General features: G+C 41.3%; 1 protein-coding gene across 2 annotated transcripts in view; it reads left to right on the top strand.

Annotated features, from left to right (window-relative positions):
- The window catches only part of AATF (apoptosis antagonizing transcription factor), a 172,897-nt gene that overhangs the window by 114,579 nt on the left and 34,084 nt on the right, over positions 1-24,234 (top strand). Inside the window, exons 9-12 of one of the 2 annotated variants that reach the window (XM_083173208.1) lie at positions 1,650-1,717; positions 7,000-7,080; positions 17,462-17,533; positions 23,872-23,962. In XM_083173208.1, coding sequence (XP_083029334.1) covers positions 1,650-1,717; positions 7,000-7,080; positions 17,462-17,533; positions 23,872-23,947 — 297 coding nt within the window. In that variant the 3' untranslated portion in view covers positions 23,948-23,962. Of the gene's footprint in view, positions 1-1,649; positions 1,718-6,999; positions 7,081-17,461; positions 17,534-23,871; positions 23,963-24,234 lie in introns of those variants that run through there. The other variant, XM_083173209.1, reaches the window with a different exon arrangement.

Genomic DNA, 24,234 nt, shown 5'->3' with positions numbered 1-24,234 from the left:
TTGCGCACACTAGGATTTTTTTGTGGATTACAGTGCAGCATCAAACGGGTAAGGGGGGGGGGGGAGAGACATTACATTAAGACATTGCATGCATTCCATTTTTAGCTACAACTATGGTAGATAGGTCACCAAGTAAGGTCACGTTGTTTGGCTGTTGATATTGGGATTGCATTCACTTTGATTGGATTGTTCAGGTGATGGACGGCTAACGGAAAGGAGCTTCTTGCGGATCTGGACGTTTTGGCGGGACAGACCTGAACAGTCATCCGGATGGTAGGATGTTGAACAGGTTGTCACCTGGATGCAGCTTGTCCTTTGCGATCTTCTCAGTGTGTTTCCTTACCCCGGATGAGAACAGATCCTTTATCGGGGGGACGTTGGTCCCTATGATCCTTTCCGCAGTCTTCACTACTCTCTGCAGTTTTTGTTTGTCATTCTTGCTTGCGTCACCATACCAGATTGTGATCGAGGAACATAAGACATACTCCACAATGGCAGTGTAGAATACGCACAGCAGCTCCTGTGGGATGTTGAATTTCCTGAGTTGCCTCAGGAAGAACAGGCGCTATTGGGCCTTTTTGATACTTGTGGTTATGTTTAATCCCCATCTTAGGTCTCTGGACATGGTTGTTCCTAGAAATTTGAAGGATTCAACCCGCGATACCACTGTGTTGGCTATTGTTAGCGGGATCAGTGCATTTGTTTGTTTTTTTCCTGTAGTCAACCACCATCTCAACTGTTTTGGTGGGGTTTAGATCAAGGTTGTTGCTGCTGCAACACTGTGTCAGCTTCTCCACTACATGCCTGTACGCGGTCTAGTCACCATCCTTGATTAGGCCCGTGATAGTGGTGTCATCTGTGAATTTGATGATTTTCACTGACTGCTCAGCTGAGGTGCAGTCATTCGTGTAGAGAGAGAAGAGCAGAGGGGAGAGGACACATCCTTGGGGGGGCTCCAGTACTGATTGTTCGTGTGCTGGACGAGAAGGCGCCGGCTTTGACCAGCTGTTCCCTTGCTGTTAGAAAGTCCACTATCCATGAGCCTGCTGATCCTGGGACTCCTAAGGAGAGGAGTTTTGGCTGCAGGATGCCGGGAACGATAGTGTTAAATGCTGAGCTGAAGTCCATGAATAGGGCTCTCGTATAGGTGCCTGGGTGGTCGAGGTGTTGTAAAATATGGTGCAGCCTGAGGTTGACCGCATCCTCTACACTTCTGTTCGCCCGGTAGGCGAACTGCATGGGGTCAAGGTGAGAGTTGGTCACTTCTCTCAGCTGCTTCAGTACTAGTCTTTCAAATGCTTTCATAGCCACTGAAGTTACTGCAATTGGCCTGAAGTCCTTTAGGTCCTTCGAGGGTGTTTTTTGGGGACCGGGACAATGATAGAGCGTTTGAAGCAGGCAGGAACCTCGCACAAGCCGCCCATCAGAGGTGATAGAGGGCAAGACAGTAGAACAATTTTAAACTTGCATACCTAAAAGAAGAAGAAAAAAAAGACAAGATGGGAAAATTGGTTCTTATCTGCGGTTAAGGGAAAAAAATAATAATAATAAAAATATAATATATAAAAAGGTGATCAAGACTGAAGTTTTATTTTTTTATAGGTGTATATTTTCAAATCCCATTAACGTGTTTTTTCTATCTATTGCAGTTGCTGCGAGAATTGATAGAGCGGAAGACCACTTCTGTAGATCCTAATGACCAAGTGGCCATGGGCAGGTAAGTGTGATACATTAACAATCTCCCTAAATATGTTGCCAGCAGCACTGTCTATCTGCAGCATTGGGGAGAAAAAAAAGTAAGAAAGCTCAAAGGTCAAGCACAATTATATGAGCCATAAAGACTGGATAAAACAATTCTTCTTGACATTAATCATAGCCAGTAATGTTTGCCGATGATGTCACAGCCATTATTTCTCAAGAGAAATTTCATTCGACCCCCATTTCACGTCTACAATAACTTATTTCTGTGCCCCTTTTCCCACCCTGTCACATGCTGCATAAGACTCTAATTAACCATTTCATTACTGGTAGTAATATATAACATAACCAGAATTATTGTTTTTTTTTTAATAGTAAGTCTTTTATTTTATTTTTAGATTAAAGCCAAAGTATAATTCTTATAAAAAATGTAAAGTATGCATAATGCTTTCATTTTGTAGGTTATTAGTTTATAACTTGTAGTTTAAGTGCATTATACAGGGAAAACCGCATAATCACTAACATATGTAATTTATACCTGTTTGTATTAAAAAATTAGAATTGATCAATGCACGCTTAAACATTTCTAGTGGGAAACTGTTTTTCAGCAAGCAATATTTCCATGACCAACATTTAAAACACAGCACAGGACTATACGCAGAATATAGAGCTGGATGTTCACTAAAGCAAATTCTTCAAGCTACATTTGTATGAATATAGCTGCTGGTATGCACATGTTATAAAATAATCCCTGGAGTGCAGAAGCAAAAAGGCAATAACAGCAGAAAAAAATTTTATTAAAGTATATCAAAGGCTTTATTTTACCTCATAGTTGTTTGGTGCTGAATTTGACTCCTTATTTTGTCAGCCTTCTCATACATGTCTGCTAGGACATAGGTCGATTCCAATTGTCTGACCTTTTGGTCTGATGATTCCAAACACTGCAGCTTGGTCCATGGCTGGTGTATTCACTTCAGGATTCCTTGCATACTGTGAGCAAAGCCATGTTCTTGGTCACTAGAATACGACAAGTATTTTGTAGAAAGTTAAAAATATATATATTTTTTTTCAAAACCCAAATTCAGTTAGACCTACTGTAAATGGAGACTTAGTAGTAAGTAGAATGATGTACCTAGATGCTGTGTAATACACAGTAGGTAGGTATAGTATACTAGCTAGGTAGGCAATTTAATTACTAAAAATGCCCTTTAGGTCCCCTGTTATAGGGTTCTTACAATTTACAATTAGTTGGAATATCGAATTTTTATTTTTCTATAATCAAGTAAAAATAACACGGCTGAAATCTCTCCTATGTACAGTATGCATCTAAGGGACAATACTTGTTGTTTATAGCAGAAACGTACCTAGATATACGTAGGCCCCATAGCAAAAGTTTGTAAGGGCCAGCTATTTTGTAACTGATGGTGATAAATATATGTAAAACATATTACTTAGACAGCAAAGATGGGCCTCCTTCATCTCTGGGCCCCATAGCAGCTGCACCCCTTGCACCTATGGTAGTTACGCCCTTGGTTTATAGACATGGTCATTGCCAGTCCTAAATCATTCAAGAAGTGTTTGAGTAAAGAAGGGCTGCACAGCGTACTGTATCCCTTGACACATGAATAAACCCAGCTAAGTGCCACTAAGCAGGAGTGCTGGAAGTAAGACTCAAAACTGTAGAGATACCTGCCTGGACCCAGTTGGACATTCCAAGGAGACAGACAAGAAATTTTCTAGAACATGGGGAAACAATTATTATTTATTTAACAGTTTCTTATATAGGGCAGATAATTCCATTGCACTTTGCAATTAGTTAATTGCTAGCCCTCATCGTTCAACTACAATTTATATTCATTTGCGGCACATGCCCCATGCTAAGCGTTCTATTCAATTGTTACTCTGATCAGACACCCATTGGTAGTTAACCCGCCTGACCCCTCCAGGTTTAGCCAACTGGGCACCAAATCAAGTTGTTTAGATGGGTTTTGAGTCTGGGTTTGGGTACCCAAGCTATGGACTTTTATGACATACACTGTCATAATGATGTGTATGTAAGGAAGTTTAATTTATATAGCGCACTTTCTCCAACAGGACTCAAGGCGCTTGCATGTGTATATGTGTATTTATATATATATATATATATATATATATATATATATATATATATATATATATATATATATTGACATATATCATACTGCTACACAAGAACCTGCTTTCCCATATGTGCATTGGGTCCTTTTATGGCTCACCACCCACAGTGTAACCTTTGTAGTGTGCCCAATAATGGCTGCCTCATCTGGTACATTTGTAGATGGGATGAAAAATACATGGACCTGTTGGGTCCTTACTCTACACTGCAATCACCCCATTTTGTGTAATTTATTTTAGGGGCAACCTATTCCACCTAGAGAAATCCTACGCAGTGGGCCCACAACTCGTGGAAATTATTATCCAAAATGCCTACATCAACACTACATTGTTCCTACGGCAGTGGTAGCCAACCCTAGCCCTCGAGAGCTACCAACAGTTCACGTTTTCCAGACAACCTAGCTGCTGCACTCATTAATCACTGACACATTTTAAAAGATACACAGATGGAGCTAATTAGCTCACTTGTGATTCTGTGAGGAGACCTGTAAAACATGCACTATTGGTAGCTCTCGAGGACTAGGGTTGGCTACCCCAGTCATATGGTCTCTGGTTCACTTGCAAAACCAAATTTCCTCTCTAATGGACAAAACCATGTGCACTGCAGGGGGAAGGGGGGGTGAGGTTTGAAATTCAAACTGATATCTATATTGCATAAACACTCTGCACATAACACATCTGCCACCCCTGCAGTGCACATGGTTTTGTCCCCTTTAGAATGTAAGCTCATGAGCAGGGCCCTTTCTCCTGTATGTGTGTATGTATATATGTGTGTCCTATCTAGCTATCTATCTCTCTGCCACCTTAATAACTGATTCAGTGTCCTGTCACCTGATGCAACTGTCCTTATTTACAATGTACTTGTCCTAAATTTCCTTGTATTATAATTGGTTATATCTTTGTTTTTTGCTCATTTATGTATTGTTAGGCACTGCAGTACCTTAGTGGTGTCGCATAACTAAACAATGATAAAAGTAAAATTCCATTCCTATAGATCCTCAGCAGGAAGTGCACACAACAATTGCACCCGGAGGATCATATATATAAGGACAGTACTTTAGGTTGTTAGGGGCAAATTTACTAAGAAGGGAGTTCTGCTGGAGATGGGATGTTGCCCATAGCAACCATTCAGAATCTACTTTTTTTATTTATTTAGCACCTACTATAAGATAGAATCAGTAGTTGCGCATAGCAACATCCCATCTTCAATAGAACTCCCATCGTAGGACATAAATCTGTGTCAATGGTTGAGTTTTTTTTTTTTTTCATTTTTGTAACGGTGTGTGTGGGGGGGGGGGATAGGCAGCAAGTGTTTTTCAGCAAATTAATGTTTTTACAGTATTTTGGGGGTGCAGAAAATGTGTGTGTGATTCCCCCCCCCCCATTTTTGGTCCCATCTGCAAGCTCAAAAAACTATTTCCCATTAATAACACCTCCTCATACATGTCATTTTTCTTTTGTCAAAGGTTGTTGTTGTTTTTTTAACAAAGGGACATGTCTTTCTTGGCTATATTATACTATTTAACGCCCTACAAATGCATTATTATTCATTATGAGGTATGAAACAGTGGTTCTACGCCATCTTAAAGTTTAACTTTTTAGAATGCACACAAACAAATGCTAAATTTTAGGGCGAATGAAATGCAATTCACTTCTTATTTTTTTACACTAGCTAATTGGATTGGCCCCTTCATTTCACACTTTGGGGAGTATTCAACCACTGCCGCTATGTCCGCTGGCAGAAATAGCGGCACTCGCCTATTCACAGCATTAAAGGCTTTCACATTTGGCTTTTTTGTAAAAGCTGATTCTGAATTGTCAGAAGTGGACGATTCCGACAATTTAGCATTCGTTTCCAACAAAATATGGCCACTCTGAAGTATTGAATACCGACTGTCGAGTTACAGTTGAAAACACCCATTAATCAGACAGTCATTCGGGATTGAATACCCTACTTTGTGATTTCAGACTCTTCTCTTTATCGTTGTGTTAAACGATACTTTCAATTATGCAAATACAGGATGTACAGAATGGTCAAAAAAAAATCAATATATTAAAATATTTTTTCTATATTGATCCACTGTGCTACAACAGTTAAAATATGTATTTGTAATAGTGTTTGGTTCACATGCTGGAGTAGCTTTTAAAACCTCTTGCCCTTTTTCAGGGCAGGTAGCAATACCCTTTATTGATTAACCATTGATCATCGCCGTAATTATTATTTAACTCTCCAGCTTCAACTCCATAGCTTAATGTCCCTGGATGAAAGTTAATTATTGCTGAAAAGAAGATGGCATGAGAAAAGAAAAAAATGCACTTGTGTTTTTGGAACTTGCTTTACTTGTAATGCAATAAAGTCTATTCATGATATATTCTTCATATACTAATGTACGCGCAAGTAATATCATGGATAAATCTTTTGTAATAATTTATAGAGTATATTATACCAGAATTTGAATATGAAATAGCTTGCATTATTTAAAAATGCTCATTCACTGGCTGATTAACCTTTTTAGGTTTTTTCATTATTTATTTAAGGGAATGTTAATATATATAGATTTAAAACGTATTGAAGTCTGTCATAGATTTGTGATTAAATAAAACACATGTGTTGGTTAAGTAGTTTCTTAATGCAGTTGTACGTGTGTTGCGTGCTTTAGCATTTCACCTTTTTGTCTGGCCTTATGTTGAAGAAGTATTTTTCTTTAAGGGAAACTATTATTATTATTATTATTATTATTATTATTATTATTATTATTAACAGTAAATTGAGAGCAGAGTGTGGCTCTTCGTGTTGGTGGAATGTGATTGACTGGGCAGCTCGTCTGGCACAATGCTAGGACTTGCACTTCATAACATTTTGTGCTGCTCATATAATTTCTTTCATTTAAACGTTCTGCTTTACCTATGTATTAAAGGATACTCTGTGTGTGTGTGTGTGTGTGTGTGTGTGTGTGTGTGCCATGAAAAGACAGCAACCAGTTGCAATAGTTTGGGAGTATAGATGGCCTTAAGGTGCACAGTTATAAATAAAATCACTTTGGATTTTCAGTTCTGATTGCCTGTTCTATCCCTCTACAAGGAGGGTGATTGTCAATATAAATATATATATAATTTATTTATATAATTATTTATTTATTTTCATAGACAGTGGCTTGCAATTCAGAAGCTAAGAAGCAAGATCAAAAAGAAAGTGGACACCAAAGCAAGTAAAGGGAGAAAAGTGAGGTGAGTGCAGCCTGACAGTGTTCCAGGTAGTTATATAAATAGATAAAACAGAGCATGCACATTAACTATACACAACTCCAACACTGCACAATCAAAATATAAGCATTGGGTATGCAAATACAGAGTATTTTCTATGTGGATTTCATGTATTGCCTTATATTAAAACTACCTGAAAATGTGTAATGTATCCCTGTGGTGTCGTTACACTGTAAGGCTTGCTTTTACATACACAGCATGCTGCTTATTCCATGCTGATCAGCTTGGATTTCATTAATGTAATGTATGAGTGCTCATGTGTCCATAGGGAAAACACCTCCAAAAACAAAAGCATTTTTCAAGTTTACCACAGCAAGTGTTGCGAAGCCAAAATATCAACACCGCAGGGGAACAAAGCCGTGTATACTCTCTACAAATATTCAGCTAAAATGAAGGAACATGAATGACTTCCCGATATATTGCATTATTTAGATTATTCATGGTAATCAATATTTGGTTTCCCAGAGTCATGAAGAATTGAAAAGTAGGGGAGTAGTTAGTTTGGAACACTTACGCATTAGCGGCTGCTGCTATCAAAGTTGTAAGTTGCTGAAATTTCACACCGCTCTGGAAAAAAAAGACAACATTTTGAAGTTCCTAAAACCAGTATTGTGCCTATATGAGACACCATGAAACAAACCATGCCCTGCTAATTCAGTCTTTCATACACACACTATGGAGTTTGTCTACCTTCTCTGCTTGCCAAGAGCTGGCCTTCTATTCCATGTGTATTGTCTTATTTAGCCCAGACAGCGCCATAATATAATTTATAAAACCATGTCTCTCTTCACACTTGCTATGAATGAACAAGTGTTTTCTTCATGATTTGAAGACTGTGTGCATGCTATTTACTATGCACTGTGATCTCTCCTTTATATTTCTAAGTTCAAACCAGCACACAAAATCATGGTCTACGAGCTCACTAGAAATGTCCCATTTCTGTCATTTTAAGATGAAATAAAAGTGACAATTGATATTAGACATCTTTCCAATAACATATTTGAACATCCTGTGCTGCTCCCAGACAGTCTTCAAGAGCCACTAATCATGTAGATGTGTCTGTATGATAAAAATGATGGTAGGTAGTGTCAAAGTCTTTGCAGCTCATTTAAGCTGAGGCTTTTTAACAGGGCTTCACAGATAGGGCTTAGACTGAGCAAGGGTGGTTTTGACTCTTTTACGACGGCGGCCACCATTGCTAATAAATTCTCTCAGACATTGCCGCACTTCTATTGAACTCTGTGCAGTGCCACTGTGCTGCTGCTAGATTCTGCTGTGTGTAAGTAAAGCACTGGTGCTCTATATACTGACTAAGTAGGTTTTGTGTATAAAGCACACGGTGTGCTTAACCACGTATTTTCTATTAAAGTGAAACTGTCCATTTATGTTCTTTCCTTTTACATAGAACACATTTTTATGACATTACTTCTACACTGTATAGTTCTGAGTTGTAATAAAAGGCAGAATATGTCCACAGACATCAGATAGAAAGTCATGGAAGTCAGTCTGGGTCAGTTGTGGCATAGTAATTTTTAAGATTGATGTTCTAGGATAATTTATTAAAAGAGGAAAGAGCTGCTTTGTTGGCCTGAAAAGCCTGTAATTATTGGCTATCAATATTCTTTTCTGTCAGCATCACACATAATTGGATGTATTCATGATTCAGTCAAAAGCCACTGACAACATCACACAACTGAGTCACACTCTCAAAGCCTTTGAAATAATGCAGCCCATCTCTGTGTGTGCAACACGGACTGTACTCGTTCAGCGCGAGATCAAGGCCCGAGCATGGCAATCTTATTACCCAGCTCTAGATAACAATTGAACAGACTGGGCCAGATCGTCAGTAGCAGAGAGGCGAACAAAATGTTCAATTATAATTTGAGCAAAACATCCATCCTCTGTGAAAAGTTTAAGCATGTTATACTTTACATCCACAAAGATGAAAATAAAGGATTTAGAAAGGGAATGTTATGGCTTTGCAGATTTCATTCTGTGGCCTTTTGTACATGAAATTGCTTTGTGGTGTTTATTTCTGTGCACAATAACAAATCTAAAACCTACTTTGTACTCACAACTTGATGACAAAAAATATCATGCGTTGCAGTCTGCAATTGACATGTGAATATGCATGGTCATGGTCATAACAGTGTTGTTTTCCAACTGCAGGCACTATGGCTGTATAATTGCACTTGTAAAACATGTGTAAATAGGACAGGTCACTAGAAACCACTAGTCCAATAGCAAAAGTAGATAAACCAGGTTAGACATGTGATGGCCAAAGATGGGCCGGGCGATGTAGCTCTTTTATATTGCTCCTTTTAATGGACATAACCTCCTTTTAATTAATGCTGTTTATTTCCAGCTTCATTCTGATACTTTGAATAAGGCCTTTGTATTAAGTACAGTTTATGTAGACTTTATTTAAAGCTTTTTTTGGTACTTGTTTCCTAGCACGGCCACACCGATCATGATCTTGGGCACCGCAGGTAAAAAAATCGCATCGGTCGCATCGCATGCGGGCTAAAAAATCGCATGCGATGCGACCGACGCGATGCCCGCGATTTCCCATAGGGAACAATGTTAAATGCCTCAATTTACCCAAATCAACATGGGGAACAATGGTAAATGGGCCAGAAACCCCCAAAAACACCCCTGAACAGTGAAATGGCCCCCCAAAATTAGTTAACGCCACCCCAATGATCAACTTGAACCCGAAGCGTGGCGAGCGCAGCGAGCCCGCGGGGGCGGCGGTACGCGTCCTCCGACCTTTTCATACCCCCACTATCCACGTTGGCGTGGAGTTGAGAATAGATTAGTGTGGCGAGCGCAGCGAGCCACCGAGCCCGAAGCGTGGTAAGCGGACGCGGATACCTTCACAGGTAAACGCGTCCCTTCGCGGGCTTCACAGGTATCCGCGTCCCCTCGCTGCGCTCGCCACACTAATCTATTCTCAACTCCACGCCGACGTGGATAGTGGGGGTATGAAAAGGTCGGAGGACGCGTACCGCCGCCCCTCGCGCCACGCTTCGGGTTCACGTTGATCGTGGGGTGGCGTTAACTAATTTTGGGGGGCCATTTCACTGTTCAGGGGTGTTTTTGGGGGTTTCTGGCCCATTTACCATTGTTCCCTATGTTGATTTGGGTAAATTGAGGCATTTAACATTGTTCCCTATGGGAAATCGCGGGCATCGCGTCTGGACCATTTAATGCTTTTTTAGCCGTCTGCGATGCGACCGACGCGATTTTGACTTTTTTCAATGCATTTCAATGGTAAATCGCGGGCATCGCGATTGTGGCCATGCTAGGAAACAAGTACCGCTTTCCCCCCCCCCCTTCTCCCCCCTTTGTCCCCTCTCTCTCCCGATAGCTACATGGTAGATCCTACCAGTAGCATATACATGTCTCAAAGATTAAGCCATGTGGAGGTGCACACTGTTAGTAGAGTGACTCTGCAAATGGCTCATTAAATCGGGTGTGGTATGGGACTCCGACAGTCGGGATCCCGACAGTCATTATCCCGACTGCCCGGAGTCAGACAGCATGGCGAGCGCAAAAAAGCCCCTTGCGGGCACGGTGGCTCGCTACGTGAGCCACCTATTCTATTCTCCCTCTATGGGGGTCGTGGACCCCCACGAGGGAAAATAGCGGGTGTCCGTCGGGCACCCGGCTGTCGGCATTTTGACAGTTGGGATCCCGACGTCGGGTAAATGACTGTCGGGAACCCGTCCGGCACCCCATTAAATCAATGCCTTTCTGCACAATGTGATGTTTTAGTCTTCCCCATTTTATGGTTTGACAAGTGTACCACCCTAGCCAAACTCCCCATCTGCCACTCTAGGAGATGTGATCGTTAGGTTGATGGTGTCTACTTCGACAGTCAAACGATCGACAGATGTGAAGGGTCAGCATTCGGTCGACCTAGTCAAAAGGTTGACACATGGAAAAGGTCAACATGTTTTTCACAATTTTATTTTTTAAAGGTTCATAATTAACCATTCCAGTGGTCATAGAGAAAGAAGAGGTGTGGCGAGCAAGATGATGCACCATGCCTAAAGCATGGCAAGAGCAGTGGTACACTTATACAGATGGGGCAGGCCTCTTTCTTGCTGGCGAATTGCCAGAACGTCAGCGCTGGCAATACGCCAGCGGCCTGCCTCACCATCTGACTGAGACGCGCGTGCGTCTCACGCGCACGCACGTCTCAATCTCCTTAGGCGGGGTGACGGGAACCCTGTCCGTCTCCGCCTCAGGGAGACGGACAGGGTTAGGGGGGGGGGCGGGCAGGCGGCGGAGGGGGGGAGCGGCTGGAAGCGCCGTCGGAAGGGGATGCGCGCGCGTCCCCTTCTCGTTATGCAGATGTCGCTGGCGGGGGATGGCGGCTGGCATCGCCATCCCCTGTCAAGATGGGACCTGCCCCATCTGTATGGTGTCCATGTCGACATAAAAGTGAAAACTCATGTCAGCTTTATCCATGTTGACCAATAGTGATCAAACTATTTAGTGTCGACCCTGTGACCCATACCCCATTATAGAACACCCCTTTTTTCCGCCTCCTGAATGCTCTCCCTTTAATCCATCTTTCTCTTCCCCTTTTTTGATTTCTCTTCTCAGCACTTGATATTATATATATTGTCCATTTTCATCTTTAATAATGTACTTTGAGGAGAAAAAAAGTGTTTCTTATAAATGTACATTCCTGTGTGCCTTTTTTTCTGTTCTGTTTTTTTTACTTGAATGTTTTCAGGATGGTTTTATTTTTATCATTGTGTGGTATGTTAAAAGTAAGTATTTACAATTGCAGAAGTGTTTGGAGACTGTAGATAACTCATGATGAAAGTCTTAGGAAGTAACATCACTGATACTGGTGGAAGGCTCAAAGAAGCCAGCAGTGGGTGTCTCTTTACAGAAGATACCTCCTGTCGCTTTTACATATGGGTATGGGTTATGGGGTCGACCTAATTAGGTTGACATGCATTGGGTGGGCCACTAAAGGTTGACAGGTCTTAGGTTAACACCTGAAATAGGTCAACAAGGTTCAAAGGTTGACAAGCATTAGGTCAACAATGGGAAGGTCAACATGAGTTTTTTCACTTTTTTTTTTCATGTTGGATGTTGACATGGACACCATCAAAGTGTACCACGTCCCTTCACCTGGCTCGCTGCAATCACCATGCTTTGGGCATTATTTTATTCTCCCACTACGCCGTAGTGGATGGTAGGTCATAAAATATCACCTGTCTACACAACTCCGCTAAAAAAACACATGAAAAACTCATTTTGACCTTTTCATTGTCGACCAAATGCTTGTGTTGACCTTCCAACTTTGTCGACCTTAGCCATGTTGACCTATTTCAGGTGTCGATTTTAAGTGGTCTACCTAATGTATGTCGACCTAAATAAGGTTGACCTTGTGGCCGTATCCCTTACATATTTGTGCACATCACAAAGCAGCAGTGGCAGCACCATTTGCATCTGAGTCAGGCCCATAGGCATACCAGTGCGATAACTATTTTCATAAGCTTTTTTTATATACTAGTCTTAAGGCCTGTCCGAAGGACAGGTGAAAGTTTATGCTTATGAAATTCTCAAAAGTTTTGTAAAGTGAAAATGTTTTTCATTTTATGGACTCTTATAGGCCTTTAACCCCTTTGGTTCTATGGCCAGAAATTTCTTGCGCTGAGCTGCAGAAGTGGGCTCTCCGGAGAAATTTCCGGCCATGCCAATGTAAATGAAGAATGCTTCCAGCGGTGAACCACTGGTGGATCACTATCCCCTGTCGGCAATGACAGGGGATAGTGAATTTTTGCCTGGGCCTGATGGGAACTGGGTCATGCGCCACCCTCCCCTGCTGCAGAGACAGGACAATGGGAGTACAGAGCAGTCTCACAGCAGCCTGTGCGCTGGTACACATATATGTATGTTTTTGCCCCTCCCCTTGACCATGCCCATTTTACCGGGGACTGGGGGTGCTTTCATCAACCAATCATTCATAAAGTAATAAGCTTTCCAACGACCTAGCACAATGCATGAAAATAGAAAAAGCATGGACCCTTATGACTGCACCCTTAAGGGCTCGTCCGATTTAACCCATTTTCGAACTTGGGTAGTCTCTTAAGATAAGGTAGTGTGCAAAGTTTGAAGACTTATAGTTAAAGCGTCCGAGATGTATTGTGGAACATCCATATACACACACATACATTAAATTATACTTCTGTAGATACTAGAAAATAAATTTACCTGGGTCATCTTTGCTGCTCCACTCCACCACATTGCTGTCCTCATCCTTTTATATTTATCCACATTTTCTTTTCTGCCCTATCCCTAGTGCACACTTGCAGGTCACCCCTAATGTGCAAATGTGATGCTCATCTGCCGATTTATTATAATTGTGAACAATCGATGGTTTCAGAGTTAGGGAACTTCATATTCTGCTGCTTTATGGAACAGATTTACCTCAATAAATAAAAATATGGCATTAAGTTGGTAAAATCAAACCGGAACCACAGTAGTGTTACTTCTGGGGCGTGTAAAGTCTTGTGGGAAAAATTTGTGCTTTTGTAAATGTTTTATGAAATAGCAGTGTATTTAAATTTCTCTATATGCAGATCCCTTCTCACCAACATGCTGCAATCTTTTGCTCTAGATTCTTATTGTACAGTATGTCTTCCCCCACAGCAGTGGTTCCCAAACTGTGCGCCGTGGCTCCCTGGGGTGCCTCGGGACACATGCAGGGGTGCCCTGGGTTGGTAGTCCAGGACCAACTAAAATTATTAATGGTTAATTATTTATAAGCAAAACCAGTGCTGGTGGCTGCCAATCATAAAATGTGTACAAACAGAAGCAATTCCTGCCCTTTTCCACATAACTGACCCTAAGAATAGCATATAAATCCAATCTAATTAAAATAAATTTGGCCTAGGGGTGCCGCGAAAATTTATTTTTTATACTCTAGGGTGCCGTGATTAAAAAAAGATTGGGAACCCCTGCCCCACAGTTTTTTTTTGTTGTTGTTTGTTTGTTTGTTTTTTTATAAACCAAATGAAGCTGGTTTGCTAACTGTTCTTACGGTATAGCAAGATTTTACTTTGCTTTTATTTTGTGTTTTTTTTTTAATAATAAATGTCTATAAAAATATGCAGTTTAATGTGCAATACCTTCATAAGCAAAAAGACTGACACAAATACATTTAGATTACTACATGTGACTAGATGAGGATGATGCCTAATACAAAGAATGCAGCTGTGTTCATTTCATAGCAAATAGCAGCATATTACCTCAAACTTGGTTCATCCTTGACAGCCAAGATTTATGCATACTTCTAAACAGTAGGCATCACATTAATGCTCAGTGTGTTAAAGCTGCAAAGAACACCATGAAATTATGCATGCATCTTGCTAAGGCTTGGAGCTAATAAAATTCTGCCCATATGCAAATCCATTATAAGGCTGCGCGGAACTGTGCAAGTCCTACTCCAGGTGGAGGATCGTTGCGGCCTCTCAACATGAAGATTCAATTCTGAATAAACAGCTTTTTTTTTTTCTTTTTCAAATGGAAAGCAATTGTTTTATTAATGCTGGTTATGGATGAGATGGATGATTTACATTTTCTCACTTAGATCACCCTACCAAAATAACCTGTGTTTTTTGCATGGTAAAACTTACATATAGTAATTGGGTAGTAGGTACTATCGCAGGGTTCTGCTTATCCCCTGGTCTACAAATAAGCGGCAGTTCTGTTTGCTGTAGATTTTCTTCTTTTTACATGGTTTTGAAGCAGAAGGATATGTAATAAGATCCAAGATTGCAGGAGGTGCGGGTTGCCGGCCGATGTCAGAAACTTGTTTTTGCTGGGGTTTTGATCTTTTTACTTATTACTAGGTATTTATATAACACCTACATATTATTTATCAACCCTTTACCCTGAGGAATTTACAATCTAATTTCCATATCGCACGCACATACACACTAAAATAGCTATTGTGACAGCTGACCTGTTGTACGGAGTATTGATCAGGTCGGTGGCTCCTTTCTCTAAATGCCTATGAAAGTATGCACGGCTAGTGCGTGGTCCATAAGCAGAGTCATAATTATCTATACAATGGTATTGGCATGTGTCAAAGCTGTACCATCCCCACTATGGTTTCAACAGATATATATATGTGGCGAAATAAAGCAGCACTGGGAACACACCTTGAAAAAAGGGGGCTGCTGACCCCCGAAACGTCGGACACTGTGTATTTTGATATGCTCTAATACAGATTTTGCACCAGACTCCCAGTGCCGCTTTATTTCGCCACGTGTATCCAATATTTCAAGGAGGGCACGGGAGCAGACGAAAAAACAACAGGAGTGCCGGACCGTCTGCCAGTGTGTGTGTGTGTGTGTATATATGTATGTATATATATATATATTATAGCCATCATTGCTGTAATCGTAGCCCCCACTGCCCTTTGTTTACTTGTTTATTTGTTGTTTTTTCGATGTATGTCTATGTGCAGCTGACTTTTGTATATTTTTATGCATGGATATGTTTCCTTCTTGTCACATGTCTATTGTTGTTTTAAAACTTCAATAAAAATGTATTCCATCTGGAATGAACTGATCAAAGAAACTTATGTATATGTCTGATGGAATGTTTTAATACATTTAAAAAAAAATTATCTGACCACTGTCAAATTGTTGATAAAGGTGGTGGAGACTATATAGCGTAACTTTTTATTGTGTAGCATATTCATACATCTCAGTAAAAGTAAAACAGCCTTGCGTCAAATCGGTCAGTGCTCCCGGTAAGCTATGGCCACAAGTCAGCATCTCCAGCCGGAGAGGCGGCTTCTTATGTATGGAGGATCGGCACTTCAGCAACAGTACGTGTAATGTCCTCGAGGCCACACCCAATGCGTTTCATTGGTTGACTTTGTCAGGGTGGGGAGTTTGACTGGGGCGGTACACCTGTCAAACCGTAAAGCAGGTGTCCTAAGGTGAGCGCCGGGAGGACCGAAACCTCCCGTGGAGCAGAATGGCAAAAGTGATACAGTCCAAGTGAACTGTATATCCATGTAAACAATGGCTGATGTAGTCATTTGCTTGGACTGTACCACTTGCAAGCTTGAGGGGGAAGTGCTTCACTTATTAGCATTACTTCTGGGTGGATGGTTTATATACCCATGCTTAATCATTATCTCGTAATTTATTCAACAGGTGGATGGAGTTTAGTGCAACACAACATGTTGAGTTGCACTAAATTCCATCCTCCTGTTGAATAAATTACGAGAATTACCCCCTGACAAAGTCAACTGACGAAACGTTGGGCGTGACCTCGAGGACGTTACACATGGACGAAAACTTTGAGTATCACTCGTCATATATATGATGCATTTACATTTAATCCATAGCTGATTTTATTTTGCAAAAAAAGCTAGATAGAATCTCATACCTTATTCGGCTTCGGATATTTATTCATTTTTTAAACACAACCCCCCCCCCCCCCATATACACACACACCACCACAATTTTTATTTATTTTTTGTACTTGCCTGGTCCCCAGCGTCCATCTTCAGAGGCATTCCCACCCAACCGGGGTGTCATGCAGGACGAATCTGGCAGTGTGTATGGAGAACACGCTGTTGATCCAACAACAGAAATATCTCCAGATGAAATGCACTACATCAATGGCACTCTCCATTCCTGAGTCTGGGGTGCAACACAGTTTGTGACCACATTGTTTAAAAAGAAATCACAAAGGCTCGGCATTTGCTATATTAATGAATAATAATAAACAGTGGAGTTTAGTTTGTGAACTGGAAATAGGTCGTTCTGGCATGTCTATATTCATGGACTCCTTTTCCTGAAAGTTGAATGGGAAATCTTCACCTACCATGGTGTTGGCATGGTAGTAAAAGTTGATCAAGTTTATACTGTAGATTTGGGCCTAGAGATTTTATTATGTATAAAATTAGACCTTCTTTCCAAGTATTTCTTTTCAAGCTCCTTACAACAAAAAAAGCATCAGTTTTGGCATTTGCCAATATAATGGATCTGTCTGACTGGATAGCAGCAGTTGTATCATGCCAGTGGTTGCTGCTCCTTAGTTAGAATATAGCAAGACAAGCTGACTAACTAAGGAGCACATCTCAACTGCTAAATCAGGATGCAGGAAGACGAGGGGTTTTTATATTTTTGGGCATAGTGCATGAAATCATGAAAAAACGTCAATGAACGATTGCTTTCTATTGCCCATTGCTATAAATGTTCATTATGTAAATCAAATGATTGCGTATAGTATGTTGTCTGATACTGGTTGTCAGGATGGACACTTTTAACAAATGTTTTGTTTTCTTGTACAGGTATCATGTCCATAGCAAACTGGTGAGCTTCATGGCTCCTATAGGCAACAGCACAATGAATGATGAGGCAAGGTGAGTCCTAGATAAATAAAGTTCATCAAATGGTACCATGACCGTATGATATTGACTTGTTTTTTCAGTCTTTCATCCTCTTCCTTATCTGTTAAGCATTTGTCTCTACTGTTATGACAATACATTGTCTGCATGTCACCACTGGTAATCTAGCCCAGTTTACATTCTCATAATGGCAGCAATATTTACATGAGTCTGATAACCCTATAATGTGAAAGCATAAAGAGACAATACTTTTTTCCTACGTATTAAGTTACTGTATGTGCATCACCATCCACACTGTATGTAGGTATGCTAGTTACTGAGTCAGTGCCATGGGACACCACTAGCTAAATTTTATAATATATAGTTGACTTAACATCTGCTTAAATTATATAAGTTAGAGCAAGTAAGTCAGGCATGTCCAAACTGTGGCCCTCCAGCTGTTGCGAAACTACAAGTCCCATCATGCCTTGCCACATTTTTGCTATTATGGAATGCTAAAACTATGGCAAGGCATGCTGGGCTGTGTAGTTTCACAACAGCTGGAGGGCCACAGTTTGTACATGCCTGAAGTAAGTCCTCAATCAGCAATGTATTCAATGTAGCTATTTGCAGCACTTGCAGAACAGGATTTTGGTTAGCTCACAGACAATAGGGCAGATGTATTCAGCCTGGGAAAGTGATAAAGTGGAAGGTGTTAACACACCATCCACAGAGTTTGAAAAATGACAGGAGCATCACCTTCCACTTTATCACTTCTCCAGGCTGAATACATCTGCCTCAACGTCTAGGTTGACATTGACTGACTAAAGGTTGACATGGAAAAGGTTGAGATGAGTTTTTCAGATTTTTTTAGACACCTGAGCAGGTGTATATACTAACATACTGTTCCCAATCGGAGTCCATGTCCAAATTTTTTTTTAAAAATTGTGAATAACTCTTGTCAATTATTTGTCAGTATTTACCTAGTGAATTGGCCTTTTGTCAATGTTGAACTGTTTGATTGATTTGTCTATCTAAACAAAATTTTTCGGTACTTGTTTCCTTGAACGTCAATGTGATTTTTAATTGTACAAGCACACAGATGGTTGCTTACAATGTGATTCCATCATTTAGTGTCAACCACAGTGTCAACACCACCCGCACTATCAACGCCAACCCGAAGCGCGGTACGCATCCTCTTAACTTTTCATTCCCCCACTATCCACGTCGGCATGGAGTTGATTTTAGTTAGTTAGTGTGGCGAGCGCAGCGAGCCACCGAGCCTGATGTGCAAGCGCAGCGAGCCCCGTAATACGAGCCCGAAGCGTGGCGAGCGTAGCGAGCCCCCGAGGGGACAAGGAGTACTTTACATGTATTCCGCATCCGCTCGCCATGCTTTCGGGCTCGTATTCCGCGTCACCTCGTGGGGTGCGCTGTGCTTGCCACGCTTCGGGCTCGCCACACTATCTAAAATCAACTCCACGCCGACGTGGATAGTGGGGGTATGAAAAGGTCGGAGGACGCGTACCACCGCCCCTCGCGGGGCTCGCTTCACTCACCACGCTTCGGGATGGTGTGGATACTGGGGCTTACATCTCATTGTAAGCACCCATCACATCTCATGGCACGGGGGCTTGTACAATGAAATATCGAATCGCATTCCATTTGCAGGTATGCGATCCTATGCGATATTTCATTGTACAGGCACTCCTGTACATTTAACATGGAGATCGCATCGCGCAGCACTAATAACTGTACGCAATGCCATGCGATGGGCGCTGTGCTAGGAAACCAGTACCAATGTTTCTCCTCGAGAGCTACATCAAAAGGATTTCTGGGAAACTGAGCAAAGTAACAAAGACTTAGTAGCAGCACACATAAAAACTCCCATTTAGGTTAAAACTGATCTGCATCAGTATGTCATGCCACGTGGGATACTGTTTTACTGATAGAGCAGCATGGAGCAATCTAGCATCAGTTTGTGCAGCTTTGTATTTTGGATCTCCCTCCCCCTAACTCTAGTCCCTGGCAGCACTAGAATTTGAATACAGCTCTTTATTTAACTCTAATTTATATACAAGTAAAGTAACCCGTATCCAAAATACTTGGGACCAGTTGCATTTTGGATAATAGATTATACCCTATTTTGGAATATGGTAGTTGTGTAGTTTCACGGCGCCAGTTACGTAGTTAGCGTAGCGTCCCTGTGAGAATCAGCGTAGTGTTCCCGCAGTCAGCGTCCCTGTCCGTATCGGCATAGTGTTCCCGCCTGTTTGTGACTAGCCGGAGCTTATGTAGTCAGCATAGTCAGTAAGCGCTTATTACATTGTGTGGGAACCATTGACAATTTTAACCTGCCTGACATGACAGGTGTGAATGTGTTCCTGAAACACCCCCACTATCCACGCCAGCCCAAAGCGTGGTGTGCGGACGCGTCCTCCAGACTTGTTCATACCCCCACTATCCACGTTGGCGTGGAGTTGATTTTATAAAGTGTAGTGAGACACCAAGCCCGAAGCGTGGCGAGGGGACTTGGAATACATGTCAAGTAATCAGTGGCCACTCACGGGGCTTGCTGCGCTCGCCACGCTTCGGGTGCAGTGGCTCGCTGCGCTCACCACACTTTATAAGATCAACTCCACGCCGACTTGTATAGTGGGGGTATGAACAAGTCTGGAGAATGCGTACTACCATGCTTCGGGCTGGCGTGGACAGTGGGGCTTTGAAATGGAGGCATTTGCCAGTATGTAACATGGAGCACTGGCAAATGCATCCTTTATTGTGCATGAGACGCATTTGCACACTACCGAACCCCTAACCCTGTCCGTCTCCCTGAAAAGGACACAGGCAGGGTTGCCCATACCCTGCCGCAAGAATTACTGAGATGCACAAGCATCTGAGATGCTCCTGCGTCTCAGACAGATGGAGCACCTCTCCACCGGGGCCCGCATAACCCACACTCCGCCGCTGTCCGCCAGTGCAGGGGATCTGGCGGTTAATGGCACTGTGTGAGAGGCGCTCACTAGGCTTGACAGGGACAGAGCTGCAGCTTCTGGGGACAGTACGGTGACTAGCTGCCTGACTGGAATACTAGGCTCACTATGCAGGGCTGCCGCAGAGTGACTACGCTAGGCAGTCGTCGCGCTACACTGACAACGTAGCTCAGCCTACGCTGAAAACTTAGCGTAGCCTGCGGCTGTGAAACTACAAAAGTACCTGGAATATTTTTATATTTCAATGAGGTATTTGATGTGATTATACAACATAAATGCAAGATCCCTCAAAACACATGAAATACACACAAATATATTTTATTTGTGCATGAAACAAGGTATTAAAACATGAAAAAAAGTTTTTGTCCTAAGTTTGTGTACAATCATTTGAATGCCAAGCAATTATTTTCTTGCACATATTTATTGCCAGTTACATACTGTATAATGTCCCCAGTAGTGCCAGTTACAGATGTCCCCAGTAGGTTTAGCAGAAAAAAACCCACACATTTTGGAAATTAATTTGGATAATTAATACTCAACTTGTATAACATTATATATACTGTCCCAGCATCGCACTGGAGCAATTTTAAAGTTACGTTTACAAGTTGAGTATCACTTATCTAAAATGCTCGGGACCAGAAGCAATTTGGTTAACGGATTATTCCATATTTCCGAATATTTTTTTATTTAAATTAATTCTTAAATTTATGTTGTATAAACACATCAAACATATGAAATACACACAATATTTGTGTATGAAACAAGGTATCAAAATATGAAACAAAGTTTGTGTCTTATCTCAGGCACTGAATTTGAATGGGAAGCAATCTTTTTTTTTTTTTTTTTTACACATTTAGTGACAGTTAAGGTGAGAACACACGGTATGATTTAGTGTGCTAGATTGTGCACTATCTAGCCAGTTTTTAATACTATGCTAGATAGTGCATACACGCACTATAGTGCACTATCTGACGTAAGATGCGCGCGCTCCCGTAGGTCGTATGGGAGGGAGCTGCTTGGATGAACATGCAACTCAATTCTGTCTAGAAAGCATAAGATAGTATAGTGTGGTATAGCTGTGACTTCATATCGTATATGATATCTTATGCTCATTGTACGTTATTTTAAGCACAAATCTTATGCTTTTGACCACCTAGACATTCCATATGATATTGTATACTATTTCCCAGGAACATAAATTGTACCGTGTGTATGCACCTTTACATATCATGTCCCCAGTAGTGCCAGTTACATATACATTTTTTTTTTAAGAAATACACGGTGTATACTGTACTTATTTTTCTAGATCATATATATATATATATATATATATATATATATATATATATATATATATATATATATATACACAATTAAAATTCCTTAATTGTACTAATTGTTTGTCATTAATTGCATGCAACTAGCAATATGTACATCAGGCTGGATAAACACAAATATGTAAAAAATTAATAAAGAATATACGTGGGGGAATTGAACATATACACTGAAGAATAGAAGCCAAAAAAACAATTAAGAAACATAAACTGCCTGCTGGGTTCGGCACAAAAATGCCAGTTTGCTGGTGTATAAAAGTAAAAGAATGTATTAAAGGGATAATGAGGGAACATTTTCGAGGAGTGAACCATGTCCTCAGACCTACATCAAAGAGGCACCACAAATGTAATATATTTATACTTACCAGCCTCTAGACTTTTATTTTCATGTTTAGCCTGGAAGAGCTAACATTCTTCAACAGCCCTGAGATTCATAGTCCTCTTTTATTATTCACCCGATGCATTGATGACATTCATCTTGTGGATTGGTGGTTCTGAACTCCTTGCTCAACTGCTGGCACATATCAATGCAGGAGATTCTACCATTAAGTACACTGCTTTATGGAGTACATCTGAGATACATTTCTTAGATGTTATTAGTTACCATCAGAGATAAAATCAACACTGAAGTGTTGCGGTCAACATCCTTAAAGAATACATTTCTCGTGGCATCAAGCCACCACCCCCCTGCTCTTAAACGTGGACTACCAATGTCACAGATGATGCGGGGCATGAGGTGAGTGCTAAGCGGTTTTGTGAAGCTATTTAGGGTAGGCGATTTCCCAGTGTCTAGATCGTTAATAGAGAGCCCATACACATGCAGCAATGTATGCTAAGCGATTAAAAAAAGAAAGGCAGGATAGTAGTTCAGGATGACATATAGTGATCACGATCGCTCATTCTGTACACACAGATTGATTTACAGTCATTTGCTAATACCCCTTTTACTCCAGGTTTTTGCCTTATGGACCCAGGTCAGCACTGAAAAAAAAAGACCCACTGTAAATGGGTAACCCAGGTCAACCCTACCCGGGACCCATTCACTGCAATGGGAAGGCCCGCGCCAGCCCAGGACCTGTCTCCAATGACATCACACCTGGGTTGGGAGGTCGCAGCCAGCTTAGAGCCAGGTCTAAAATCCCTGATAAGAGCCGGCTTATCGGTATGAAAGGGGTCTAAGTAATTTGGCTAGATTTTCACTGTGTGCACTGACTTAACTAGCAGGCGATATCGACGCGCGGGATGGCGTATCGCTCAGGGGCCTGGGCTTACTTTCTAAGCGATCTAGTCAGATTGCTAAGAAATCTGCACACAATCGCTCTGTGTATGCCCCTTAAGAAAAGCGCACGAGAGAGGGCCCTATCATATGCATTCATTTTGTTAAATAGATACAGGTTGAGTATTCTTTATTCTAAATGCTCAGGACCATGAGCATTTTGGATAAGGGATTATTTCTGATTATTTTTTTTTTACACATACTCACCTAGTCCCCCAGTGTCCACTGTGTCCCATGGCGGCCATTGGATTCTTCTTCAGTGGCATCCTCTGTCTCAAGGATGCATTAGTGCAGGGCGTCACGTCACAGGTGCGCTTGCGCAATGCATCCGTTGAAGAGGAATCAGATGGTCGGCGTGGACTTGGGCACTGGGGGACGAGGTAAGTATAATAAAGGTTGGGGTTGAAAAAAAAAGGAATATTTGGGTTTTAAGATATCTGGATAAGGGATACCCAACCTGTACTTTACAGTTGCAGATGCAGCATGGGTAGAAGAGTTTTATAGTTTATTCCTCTTCTTCAAGTACATATTTTCTGAGCCAAACCTTGGGGGTATTTTTTTTTTTTTGGGGGGGGGGGGGGTTTGCACGATTCATTTCTCAAATACTGTATGTGGCCATTCACATGTTTTACAGCTGTAGGTTTATGCTTTTGGATCTATTTTTGCATTGTACCACAAATGGATGGATACCAATATTTGCTTTGTCAGAGCAGACATTCCACAGAACTGTAGAGAATAAGCGGAGGTGCTAATGATCTCTGTTCTTTATAGCTGCATGCAGTCTTCTCACTCACCCGGGAGCTACAGTGATTATGTAATCAGTGAGACACGGCTTTCGCTAACGTGACACTTCTCAGGAAGGTATTGGAGATTGAAATTAAAAAAATAAAGATAAGGCTTACAAGAGGGCATATCATTTAGAATGCTGACGTTTTATATAGCCCTGTCCTATGGCAGAACTGCTTTATTGCAGGAATAACAATGCAGTATTATACATACAGTAACTGTAAAACGAACCATTCACTGCCCTCATATCTAAGTAAATATGATCTATGCTTTGAGTATCCCTTTTTCAAAATGCTCGGGACCAGAAGAATTTTGGATAATGGATTATTCCATATTTCACAATATTTT

The sequence above is a fragment of the Crinia signifera genome, chromosome 2, assembly GCF_055691185.1.
Source record: "Crinia signifera chromosome 2, ASM5569118v1, whole genome shotgun sequence".
Lineage (NCBI taxonomy): Eukaryota > Metazoa > Chordata > Amphibia > Anura > Myobatrachidae > Crinia > Crinia signifera.
This window is presented reverse-complemented; position numbering and strand designations above follow the sequence as displayed.